Here is a 13,775-nt window from a genome sequence, read left to right as displayed (position 1 = left end):
GAGAAAAAAAAATGTACCAACCTAGAATTGTGTACTTTGCAAAGCTGTTCATCAAAAGTGAAGACAAAATTAAAACTTTTTCAAGCAAACAAAAATTAAGGGGCTTTGTTGCTGGTAGGCCTGTCTTATAAGAAATATTAAAATAAGTTCTTCAGAGAGAAGGAGAATAATACAGTTCAGAAACACAGACCTACATAAAGAAAGGAACAGTAATGGAGAAGAAATAAGGTAAAATAAAAACCTATGTTTCTTACTCTTTATTTAATTAGCCAAACACCATTAATTAGATATTTTCTTATTCTTAATTTATCTAAGAGATAACAGTTTATTCAGAATAATAATGTTAACAATGTGATTACACATATATATGCTTATGTATGTTTATGTATAAGTAAAGTCAATGACAGACATGGTGTAAGGGATGGGAAGAAGGAATTAATTTGTTATTATAAAGTATCACAATACCCTTGAGGTGGTTCAGTGGTATTTGAAAGTGAACTTGGATTAGTTGTAAATGTGTATTTCAAACTTGACAGCAGCCACTAAAAAAAAAAAAAGGTTTTCAAAAAGAAGTATATTGATACACAAAGAGAAGAGAAAATGGAATCATATAAAATGCTGGATTAAAGTCACAAAAGGCAATGTATTAATGAACAGAAAAAGGAACAAATAAAAAATAATGAATAGAGAACAGTAACAGATTTGGTAGGTTTAATCCAACTATATCAGTTATCACATTAAACATGAATGGTCTATACATACCAGTTACAAAACAGAGATTGTCAGAATGGATCAAAAAACAAGACTCAGCTATCTACTGTCTATTAGGAACCCACTGTAAACATAAAGAGTCATATGGATTAATATCAAAGGAATGAAAAAAGATACATCATGCTAACACTAATTAAGAGAAACTAGGAGAAACTGTATTATTTTCAGACAGAGCAGACTTCAAATCAAGCACATTATGAGGGTCAAGGGTGATTATATTAACAATAATGGAGTCAATATTCCATGAAGACATAGCAATCCTTAACGTATGTGTCCAACAAGAGAATATAAAAATGTGAGGCAAAACCTGATAAAACTGCAAGGAGAAACAGATAAATCCACTATCAAAGCTGGAGACTCCAACACCCCTCTATCAGAAATGAACACATTCACTAGGCAGAAAATTACTAAGGACATAACTGGACTCAAAAACAGAAAATTTCAACTGGATATAATTGACTATTTTATCCAACAATTGCAGATTACACCGTCTTTTCAAGCTCACATGGAGTAGTCATGAAGATAGACCATATTCTGAGCCACAGAACACACCTTAACAAAATTTAAAAGAATAGAAATCATATAATGTCTCCCCTCAGACCATTATGGAAATTATAAATCAATAACAGAAAGGTAGCTAGAAAATTCCAAAATACTTGAAGATTGAACGAAACACTTCTAAATAACACATAGGCAAAGTAGAAATCTCAAGAGAAATTTAAACTAAATGAAAACATAACTCATCAAAATTGATGGAATTCAATGAAAGTAGTGTCTGAAAAAAAATTTATAGCATTAAATGCATATATTAGAAAAGGAGAACGATATAAAATCAATCATCTAAGCTTCCACCTTAAGAAACTAGAAAAGAACAAATTAAACATTACCAGAAGAAAGAAAATAATAAAAAATTAGAGCACAAATCAATGAAATTGAAAATGGGAAATTAATAGAGAAAATCAATAAAACCAAAAGTCGTTTTTTAGAAGATCAATAAAATTAATATTTTTTAATTAGCTAGCCTAAGATAGAAGACACAAAATACTAATACCAGAAATGATATTAGAGACATCAATACAATTTAGATCCTATAGATATTAAAAGGATAATAACAGAATATTACGAACAGTTCCATTTGAAAACATATACATATATATGTATGTATATTAATCCCATATCCTACGACCTTGTCATTTATTAGTTCCAAAAGGTTTAAAAAATTTTTTGTCAGTACTTCCAGATTTTCTACATTGACAGTCATGCATTAAAAGACACAATCTGCCAAACCACACATAAGAAGAAATAAACAATTTGAATAGACCTATATCTGTCAAAGAAATTGAATCAATAGGTAACAACCTTCCCAAACATAAAGCACCAGGCCCAGAGGCCCAGATGGATTCGCTGGTGAATTCAACCAAACATTTAAGGAAGAAGGTACACAAATTCTCTCTAATCTCTTTTAGAAGAGAGAAGCAGAGGGAATACTTCCTGACTCATTCTCCCATAAACACAGATAAAAAATGTCCTCAACAAAATATTAGCAAATCAAATTCAACAATGTATAAAAAGAATTATATACCATGACCTAAAGGGATTTATTCCAAGCATGTAAAGCTAGTTCAATATTCAAATATCAATTAATGTACTCTATCACATTGACAGGTTAAAGAAGAAAAAAAAATTACATCATTATATCAAGAAATGCAGAAAAACGATTTGATAAAATCCAACACCCATTCATGATTAAAAAAAAAAACCTCTCAGCAAAATAGGAATAGAGAGGATTTCCTCAACTTAATAATAACAAATAGTTACAAAAATCCTATAGTAACATCATACTTAATGGTGAGAAACTAGATCCTTTCCTGCTAATATTAGGAACAAGACAAAGATGTTCCTTCTCATCACTGCTTTTCAACATTGTACTGAAAGTCTTAGCTTATGCAGTAAAATAAGAAAAAAGTATCCTGGGAAGAAAGAAATAAAACTTTGTTCACAGAAAACATGACTGTCTATGTAGAAAATTTGAAAGCATCTGAAAGCCTGGAACTAATAAGTGATTATAGCAGGTTGCAGAATGCATGATTAATACAAAAGTGAATTGTTCTTCAATGTACCAGCAATGAACAAATGGAACTCAAAATTACAAAAACACCAGTTACCACTCAAAAAGGAAATGCTTAGGAATAAATCTAAACAAAATCTGTTCAAGAACTGTATGAGGAACACTACAAAACTCAGATAAAAGAAATCAAAGAAGAACTAAATAAATGGAAAAATATTCAATGTTCATGGATAGGAAGACAAAATATTGTCAAGCTGTCAGTTTTTCCCAACTTAATCCCAGAAAATTATTTTTCAGATATTAACAAACTGATTCTACAGATTATATGGAGGGGCAAAAAACCCAGAATAGCCAAGACAAGGTTGAAGGAGAAGTGCAAAACTGGAAGGATTAACAGTATCCAACTTCAAGACCTACTACAAAGCTCCACTAATCAGAACAGGGAGATATTTATAGAAGGAAAGACATGGAGATCAGTGAACCATAATAGAAATCCTAGAAATAAACCTATATCAAACAAAGTCAAGTGATCTTTAACAAAGAAGCAAAGGCAATGCAATGGAGAAAAGACACAATCTTTTCAACAAATTGGCGCTGGAACAATTGAATATCCAAATGCAAAACAAAATGAATTTAGACAGAGACTTACATCCTTCATAAAAATTAACTCAAATTGGTTCAGAGACCTCAGTGTAAAACACAAAATTATAAAATGCCTAAAAGATGACATAGGAGAAAATCTATGGGTATAGGTGATGATGTTTTAGATATAATAGCAAAGGCACAGTCGCTGGAAGAAATAACTGATAAGCTGAACTTTTTTAAAAATTAAAAACTTCTGCTCTGCAAAAGACATTGTCAAGAAAACGAGAAGACAAGCCACAGACTGGGAGAAAATATTTTCAAAAAACCCATATTTGATAAAAATCTGATATTCAAAATATACACAGAACTCTTAATTAAACTTAACTAAAAAAAAAAAAGTATAACCCAATTTAAAAATGGGCAAAAAACCTGAATAGAAATCTCACCAGAGAAGATATACGGACAGCAAATAAGTATATAAAAAGATGTGCCATTAGGGACTCACAAATTAAAACAATGGGATATCACTACCCACCTATTAGAAGGGCCCAAAGCCAGAATAATCATAACAACAAATGCTGGCAAGAACAAGGAGTAGCAGAAACTCTCACTCATTGCTGATGGGGATATGAAATGGTGCAGCTACTGTGGAGGATGGTTTAGTAGTTTCTTGCTATAACCATAATTACCTCTAAACACAATCTTGCCATGTGATACAGCAAGAGCACTCCTTGGTAATCACCCAAATGTCTCAAAAACATATGTCCACACAAAAATCTGCATGCAAATGTTTATAGAAGCTTTATTCATAATTGTCAAAAATTGGAAGCATGGGTGGTGCCTGTGGCTCAAAGGAGTAGGGCGCTGGCCCCATATGCCAGAGGTGGTGGGTTCAAACCCAGCCAGGGCCAAAAATTGCAAAAAAAAAAAAAATTGGAATCAACCCAGGTGTCCTTTGGTTGGTGAATGAATAAATAAACTGTGACACATTCACACAATGGAATGTTTTTCAGCGCCCAAAAGAAATGAGCTATCAAGTCACGACAAGAAATGGAGGTAACTTAAATGCTAAATGAAAGCAGCCAGTCTGAAAAAGCTAAGTACTACATGATTCCAACTCTACGACAGTCTGGAAAAGGCAAAACTTTGGAGATAGTAAAAAGATGGAGACTTTACCTCTTTCATGTTTACATGGATGGAGCTGGAACATATTCTTCTTAGTAAAGTATCTCAAGAATGGAAGAAAAAGTATCCAATGTACTCAGCCCTACTGTGAAACTAATTTATGGCTTTCATATGAAAGCTATAACCCAGTCATAACCTAAGAATATGGGGAACGGGGAGAGGGAGAGGAGGGAGGGGGGAGGATGGGCGGAGGGAGGGTGGTAGGTGGGATTACACCTGCGGTGCATCTTACAAGGGTACATGTGAAACTGAGTAAATGTAGAATATAAATGTCTTAATGCAATGACTAAGAAAATGCCAGGAAGGCTATGTTAACCGTGTGATGAAAATGTGTCAAACTGTTTATAAAACCAGTGTATGGTGCCCCATGATCACATTAATGTACACAGCTATGATTTAATAATAATAATAATAAAAAAAAGATCAACGGTTCCCAGAGGTAGGGGATAGAGAGGGATGCATAAGCACCAAGCCTTTTTAGATCCCTAAAACTCCTCGGTATGACCTTATAATGGTGAGTACATGTCATTCTCATAGAATTTACAATACCAAGAGTGAACACAGAAGTAAACTGTGGACTCTGAGTGATAAGGATGGGTCAGGATGGGTTCATTGATTATTACAAATGTGCCACTCTGGTAGGGGAAGTTGACAGTAAGGAGGCTGTGCACAAATAGGGGAAACTCTTCTGCTAAACATTATTACAAATCCAAAATTGCTCTTAAAATCTCAGTCTATTTTTAAAGGGGAAGGAAGGACCTGGAAGACAAGAAACCTGGATTTCATTGTCAGCACAATGACAAGCCATTGAGAGGGTGGGTTCTGCAGGGGAAAGAGGATGATAAGCTCTGACTTAACATTTTAAGTTTCAGGTGAAGAATGGATTTGAGGGAACCATGGTAGGAGCTAAAGCAGAATAGAAGGCTGTTAATACAGCTTTGTTTATGTCAGAGTTGATAGAGCTTAAGAAGTCAGCAGAGAGGGAAAGATGTGGTGAATTAAAAGTAGTCTTTGCAGAGTGAAGTGATGGAATTTGGCAATGGATTAGATGTGTGGGTTGAACTGGAGAATGTTACCAAAGCTTTGGAGTGAGCAATTGGAGATCATTTTCTAGATGAAGAGATAAACAAAGTTAAGCTGGTTTGAAAAGCAAGGTCAAGGTTTGCATTTGGACACTTTTCCAGTCTGAGACTCCTGGTAGTGCTCAGGCTGTTTGTTGCTGCTTTAGGACTGTTTTCATGGTGAGCATAGTAGGCTACAGGGTATACCAGACATTGATCAAAAGAATAAGGGCAGAATCCTATCATTTCTCTTTCGTCCCCACACTGTCACAGCAGCCTGTCACATTGTCCTGGATCCTCCCACTCACCACATGCCCCCAGGGTTTAGGTCTCAGTCACACATCCCAGCTCTGTAGAGTCACTCTGGAATATCTGCTGGAATGCATTCATGCTCATTTTTATTTGTCTGTTTCCAGTAAATAAGCCATTGCTCCTGAAGAGCCAAAACAATGAATTAATCCTACCAACATCGCCCTTCCAAAGCAATGGTTCTCAAAGTGTGTTCCTCAGACCAGCAGCATCGGTATCTCCTGGGAATGTGCTAGAAACACGGACTCTCGGCCTCCAGGCCTACTGAACCAGAAACTCTGGGATGGGCCAAACACTCTGTGGACACAGCCCTCCAGGTGACTCTGATGTGTGCTTAAGGTGGGGAATTGCTGATCCAGAGGAATCACGAGAAGTTACATATTTTGAGTCTACCTGGGCAAAATTGATACTTTTAAATAAGTAAAACATGATTTAAAGGCTACTACCATTCCCTAAAATATTTTTTTACATTAAAATGATCGAAAACAGCTCTTTCCTTTTCTCCTTCAAAACAGAAGCCCACTTCCTACTCTCTTTGGAAGTATTCTAAACATTCATTTTGTTCTTCCTAAATAAAATCTCTATGTTACTCTGAAAAAAATAAAATGATTGAAAACAGCATCTTCATAGGCATAAACAAAAGTACGGAAGAGAAGGATTCTCCCTGAACCAGGAGCGCGGCCTACCTTACAGGTGCGGCTGTCAGGGGCCATGGAGGCAGGTGCAGCTTACCTGACAGGCGCCACTGATGCACATGTCCAGGGAGTCAGCGTTGCAGCGGGTCCCATCCAGGACTTTAGGTGCCAGCTCCACGACTAAGTTTTGTCCCCGCGCTTGACACTTGAGTGCACACGGGGCAGCAGGGTCATCGTACCGCGGAAGCCATTCATAGTAATGTCCTTGATACTGAACATCATTGTAGGCGGAACACTGCTGGGCTCTAAAGTCTTCTGCATCCGGAGGGCAGTCCTGAAGGCAGAGAAAAAGGGCCGCGCACACGTCACCCAGTGCTGGGGCCGCCAGAAGGCTGGACAGTTCACCGGAATACGTGCACACACACCCCACTTGCCTCTCCCTGGGTGCCACCTAATCCCTTCTTCTTCTTTTGTTTAAATTCAAAGCTAAATCTATAGCTGTGGAATTCCACTGGTATCTCTGCTAATGATCCACACAGGAGCTTACCATTTATTCTGATCGCTACGTTTTTTTCCCCAGATAAAGTTAATAATACATAGGCACCAAATTTTGCCCTATTTTAACTACCTTTGATATCAATTTTCAAATATATTGCATAGTCCAGTCCCCTTCTTTTTGAAACACAGGCTTTTGATTTTTCCAGGTGATTCGAGGTCTTCATAAAAATATTAGTCATCTATGCCTTCAGGAGCCATTTGAACACCTCCAAAGGATCATTTGTCCCTACTTCAGCCCAAAGCTGTTGTGCTTTGTGAGAACTTGTGTCTGTTTGTTTGTGGGTGTTGTTTTTAAATTCATCTGCTTTTCCTCCCTGCCAGGTGCCTTGCAACGCATTTACTGGGACCAAATACCTGCCTTCAGCTGGTGGTAGGACAGAAAGCAGACGATGCAGCTTGTTCAAGTTCTAAAGTCTATGTGTGCTCCCTAGGGCACGCTCATAGAAATAGTACAAAGTGGGGCTGCGCCTGTGGCTCAATGAAGTAGGGTGCAGGCCCCATACACAGGAGGTGACGGGTTCAAATCCAGCCACGGCCAAAAACGGCAAAAAAAAAAAAAAATCTTATCATTAAGTAATAAGTGTTCATCATAATAACTTTGGGAAATAGTTTTTATTCAAAAAAATAATAAATAGCAAATGATTCTTACACCTAAATCTTTATATAAATCTTGATTATTTCCCAAAAACAAGTTTCTAGAAATAAAATTTCTGAGTCAAAAAGTATGCATATCTTATAGACTATTCAAAGTATTTCCAAATTGCCCTCCAGAGAAGTATCATCATCATTCAGGCTACATAATAAGTTTCCTTTCCTTAATGCCTTTCCCATTTTAGATATCATAATTTTCTAATTTTTTTTCAATCAGAAATGCAAAACAATTTCATTGTTTTCATTTGCATTTCTTTTCACGTTTGCCTCTTTTCTCAATTCTTCAAAATTTCTTATATTATGTTCTTGTTTTCTGCATTGGAAGGTTTGTCTTTTTCTTGTTTATAGTAGATAAAATTATTAAACTTCATAGTGAAGTTATAAATTCTTTATCGTTTGTGTTGAAACCATTTTTCCCATTTAATTTTGGTTTTCATACTTTGTAAAGTCAAGAAGTTTTTTATTTTATATAATCGGCATTGTTAATATTTCTCCTTAAGATTTTTTTCTTTATTAATAGGCTTTGAAATGCTTTTCTCACTCTGCCCTAGGAACGGATAAATACTATTTTTGTAGTTTCTTTATAGATTAACAATCCTATTTAACTCTTTATTATATCTGAAATTTATTTTAGATGAATGATGTGAGGTAAAAATCTAGCTTCATTTTTTTCCATAAATAGTTACTGAATTATCATCCAAGGTTTTAAAATATTTCTTTCATTTCCCTCCTTTTCACTATTTTTGTATTTTACCATTTATGTTTTTGACCTTTATAAACTGCCTCAAATCCTTTTGGAAATAGGGCAGGGAATAAATAGAATATAATTAACAAACTTGGCTCTGAGATTGCTTCTATTATTTTGCTATGAAACAGTCCAAAATTCTATATTGCATCCACATTTTTATTTTCTTAACAAGATTAAACCAGGTTACACCAATGGAAACAAGTCAAATTGAAAACTACTAAAATTGGCTGACTTTTCTCTGTTGAAATCAGCAATTTATCCTCCATCTGGCCATAGGAAAGATCATCAGTTACAAAATTACATCACCTCCTCTTCCTCCAGCCACAGCCAGTTTTCTATTTGATGCTTACAAACCCAAAGAAAGGGTATCAGAGAGAAGCGGCCACACCAGCAAGCGGCTTCTCCTGCTGTAGGCTTGCTGATGTGGCTGGCATCCTCTAGGAAAGAATGTGTGGCAGTGTGACTCCAGTGAAGTTGCACAAAATTAACAAGAGTTAATGAACAGAAGACAGCTTAGGATGTCAGCCTAGACTTTGTCCTTGCCAAAAGGATGGCCAGATTTGGATGTGTGACCAGCCTTCCTCTCCAAAACTGACTATCCAAAGGTAAACATCTGGTCCACACCAGGTCAATCTTTCCCAGGAATTTGGAATTGTTAACAAAAGAGCCAGAGCTGAGAATTCACATCAATCTGAGGCTGGACTGGCCATTTCTTTTATGAGATGCACATTAAAAAAAAGCAAGCCAGTTCCCACAGCAGAGAAGAATGAATTCAACAAGAAAGAAGGAAAGATAGTAAACCATGCATTTCAATAGCAGTAAGTCATCGCTGTCCCTCATTTTCTGAGTCCTGGCAGGCTCGCTTATGCTTAAATTCCATTAAATACGCACATGTCCATCCAGTGAATCCAGCTTGGTCTTAAGCTAATGTAAGTGGGTTTCTGTTCCTAATTACTGGCATTCTCTTTTCACCACCTGAAACTTGGTAGGACAGGATTAACATCATCCTCATTTTGTAAATGGAGAAAAATATGACCTAGAAAGTTTAGCCACTAGCCCAAAGATACACACTAGGTAGGACATGACAGAGTCGATTCCCAAAGTAATAAGCACTCCAATGTAGAGTACTGCTTTCTAGCAACCGGGGGGGAGGAGTGGGGTGTGTGCCCCACTTACATGAAATGCTTTCATTCACTTCACATTCTTCCAGTGTCAGTATTAAACCCTGTCTAATACAGCTCAGCCGGGTCCATGCCCTGGCTCAAGACAAGCTAGGGATTCTTGTGTCTTAAATAGTCCAGTTGACCTTTAGGAAGCTGGAATGCCAAACATTCCTCTACTTTCCTATCTCTAAAAATACTTTTTTTTGTATCAATTAAATTCAGGATGACTCTAGCTTATTCAATACACTCTTGTGGAGAACACAAAAGAAGCAGACAACCCACACTTGTCACCCAGTGAGCTTGCTGGAGATGCAGCATCTACACCCACCATTGTCACCCAGTGAGCTTGCTGGAGATGCAGCGTCTACACCCACCATTGTCACCCAGTGAGCTTGCTGGAGATGCAGTGTCTACACCCACCATTGTTACCCAGTGAGTTTGCTGGAGATGCAGCATCTACACTCAACATGGTTACCCAGTGAGCTTGCTGGAGATGCAGCATCTACACTCACCATTGTCACCCAGTGAGCTTGCTGGAGATGCAGTGTCTACACCCAGCATTGTCACCCCATGAGCTTGCTGGAGATGCAGCATCTATACCCACCCTTGTCACCCTGTGAGCTTGCTGGGGAGGTAGCATCTACAACCACCCTTGTCACCCAGTGAGCTTGCAGGAGATGCAGCGTCTACACCCATCATTGTCACCCAGTGAGCTTGCTGGGGAGGTAGTATCTATATGCACAAAACATACTGAAAGAGAGTTTTATTCTTTGTATTTGTAGGAGTGCAGTATTTGAAGGAAATAAAATTGTCATCAGTGTTAAATTATACAATAAGTTAGATAGAATTAATAAGAACAGATCTTCTGTCATTAAGACTTGACTCTAACCAGATAGAGGTAATTTACACAGCTAGAGAAGTGTCAGTCACATGGACAGCCAGCCTGGGACACATAGAAAAGAACGAGGAAGAGGAGGAAGAGAGGAAGAGCAAGAAAGGAAGGAAGAAGAGAAGGAAAAGAGGTAAAATAGGGGAGGGAGGCTAAGGGGGAAGGAAGAGAAGCAAAAAAAGAAGAGGAGGTGGCTGCCCTCACTCAACGGGTGACAACTAGCACCCACATACAAACCTTCCTGGAAACATGAGTCTCCTTTCCCTCCTAAAACCATGGGCATGTGGACAACTTATAGAGAGAAGCACAGAGGGGGAGATTATCTAATAAACTGTTTTTATGCAAGAGAGACAGACTATTACCTAAGAGACTATTTATGTAAAAGCACTGAACCAAGCTTTAATTTGGATTAGACATTTAGTTAATTCTTTCCTCCACCATATAACTATAAGGAAACAGAAAAATACTATTTTTTGTCATAAGAAAATTTTAAATTTTTTTATCTTCATATACAAGTTGTAGCATGAGTTAAATTTTGTGATCCTTTTATATAACAAATGCTAAAGTTCTGGCATAAAAATAAATTATTATAAGTGGTCCTTATGAGCTAGAGTTAGCAAATCAGGCATATGGAAAAGTGAAGTCTCAGATTGCTCTAATGGACAATTCCATGCAAATAGGCCAAGATATGAGAAATAACAGGAGCAAAAAAAGAGGAGGAACTAAATCTGGTGTCTGTAAGGTACAGTGCCCAGCCTTGACCAGCAAGGGTGTAAGCTGGGAGCTGAGTAAGAGAGAAATCCTATTTGATGATAAGAAGACCCTTGAATGCAAGTGGGGAGAATTAAAAGCAGCAAGGAACCAGAGAGAGAAGTGACATAGAAAAGGTGGCAGTTTAGTAGGATCAGTGTGACTGCAGGATGGCCTGGAGGTCTGGAGCCAGACATGAGAGGAGGAGGCTCTTGCCCAGAATAGGAAGGAGCCAGGGCAATGGGAAGAAAAGAATGCCTCCAGGAGAAATGCCAAATGAAAAAACCAGCCATTCGTAGAGCCCAGAGCATGAAGGACCTTTCTAGGGCCCCATCAAATGTTGCTTCTCCTGCAGAGTCATCAGGTTGCCCCAGGCCTCCCTCTGTGTGCCTATGAACATCTACACACTCCTTTCAAATTATAATATACTTATTTTAAAAGTTATTTTCTCTTTGCCTATTCCAGCACTGCCTTTAATCTTATGTTTAAAAGTGAGTAGTCAGTGAATTTAGGTATCAGGCATTGCTTGCTGACCTGTGTGACTTCTCTTGGAAACTGCCTTTTAGCGCTGATATACATCAATAAGGGTGATTCTTTATCAAGGCTTCTGGGACTGGGGCAGTAAGGATGTATGCTGAGTGCTGATCAGAGGATTACGTCTGAAGACAGCAGTCACCTGGAGCCACAGACCTGCTCTGTTCCCTAATCTTTCAAGCCCAAAGCCCCATCTTTCCAGACAAAGCAAAGCCAAGGAGAGCCACTGAACCAAAGTCTGATTTCTCAAGGAGGGCAGTGAGGTCCTTGTGTCCAGCTTGCCCCTTCCACTCCTGCTGTTTGAAGCATGCTCTCCTGCTCACCAGGGTGGGATTTCTGCCCCTCAGTGCTCTGAATGCATGCCCCTAGCACAGCCAGACTTCATAACAAAAGAACAGTTGATCTTTTCTCCAGCATTGGAGCTGAAGAGGGCAGAATTCTCAAGTGCAGCTGTCAGAGGCAGTCCTTATTAAGCCAGATCAGGGATCCAACCTAGGCATGGAGGATTTCATTTCTCTGACTGTCTTCACTCGCCTCTCTCAGTTCATTCCCTGCTCTTCTAACCCTGTCTCTTGCCAACTGTGAATATTCAGAAAGCCTGTCTTCCTGTTTCAGGGTTGAAGTTTCTACAATAGTTATCTAAACATATAAAGTTCCTCTAATTACCTGGGCAATTCACATGCTCATGTATTGTTAAAAGCTACCATGCTTTCGTTACTGCAGTCTGGAATGTCATTTTCTGATTTAACAAAGCCTGTGATTTTCCGTATTCCTTTCCAGGAGGGAGGACGGTGTAGATAAGTGGTTAAGAGCACATTCTTTGAGACCTGACTGGCTTCAATGCAGCTCTGTGACTTTAGGCAGGTTACTTATATCTTCTCCTCTATAAAAGTGGAGACAAAAACACCTACTTCATAGGGACATTGTGAAGATTATATTAGTTTATTTGTGGTGAAAAGGCACTTAGAACAATGTCTAGAATTCAGGAAGTCCTTAATAAGTGTAAGTTATTGTCATCGTTTATTTGGGTTAAGAGTTAGGAAGTGGATACACATATTTGATATAATGTGCCCATGGTCCTAAGGCTGAGAGCCTGAGCCTTCTGATGTTCACGTAGAGGAGTAGAAAGAAGGTTTAGTGATCTCTGGGATATAATCTGATGTTCAGTGGTGCTGAACTGGTGCTGTGTCTTCCTTTTTTGCACAGCAGATTTCCCAGTAGAGACTGAGTTTGCCCGTCGATAGTGACAACTTGCATGGGACCAAAAGATCTCAAAGTCCCTTAAGACAGGGTTCTTGAGTCCCCAGAAGGACAGGTGTGGGCATCTCTGAATCAGGAGGCAAGTCTGCCTCAAGGGTTCCTCATCTTAGACTCACTGAAAGCAGTGTCCTTCAAAAGCAAAAGTGACCAGCCCTGTATCCAGGGAAAAGGCAGCCGGCTGACTCCTGAACTAGAGTGGCCAGTCTTCATCAGGGACCCTGCATGGCAGTGAGAGAAATGACCAGAACTTGGTCCTCTCTCCACTTGAGGTAAGTTGCTGACTGGTCCCCACTTCTCCTGCTGAGGCTATATTATGGGGTAGAGAGGTACAGAATTTGGATCCCTAATTAAGAAAGCAGGAAGCAGCTCAGGTAATTATACAAAAGAACAGCATACCCATACTCATACTCTGAGTTAATTGTGGCACTTGATATCCTTGCAATGTTTCTATCGTCTATTTGGGAATATACCAGTAACATCTCCACTGTGCAGGAAAAGACTTACAGATCATCTCTGATGTAGGCTGCGGTTACCCAGCTCTGGTCTGCAGTACAGCTGGGCTTGTGCAGACCCCAATACAGTGGCACTTGGGGACAAACCAGCATCGC

The 13,775-nt window shown here is 38.5% G+C and overlaps 1 protein-coding gene across 4 annotated transcripts in view; it reads right to left on the bottom strand.

Annotated features, from left to right (window-relative positions):
- ADAMTSL3 (ADAMTS like 3) overlaps window positions 1-13,775 on the bottom strand; it is a 406,539-nt gene that overhangs the window by 234,476 nt on the left and 158,288 nt on the right. For all 4 annotated transcript variants that reach the window (XM_053593613.1, XM_053593612.1, XM_053593614.1 and 1 more), the window contains exon 6: window positions 6,712-6,948. In XM_053593613.1, the coding sequence (XP_053449588.1) occupies window positions 6,712-6,948 (237 nt within the window). The remainder of the gene's footprint in view (window positions 1-6,711; window positions 6,949-13,775) is intronic.

Source organism: Nycticebus coucang, chromosome 6 (assembly GCF_027406575.1).
Source record: "Nycticebus coucang isolate mNycCou1 chromosome 6, mNycCou1.pri, whole genome shotgun sequence".
Lineage (NCBI taxonomy): Eukaryota > Metazoa > Chordata > Mammalia > Primates > Lorisidae > Nycticebus > Nycticebus coucang.
The sequence above is the reverse complement of the archived record's forward strand: the minus strand, read 5'-3'. Positions and strand labels throughout refer to the sequence as shown.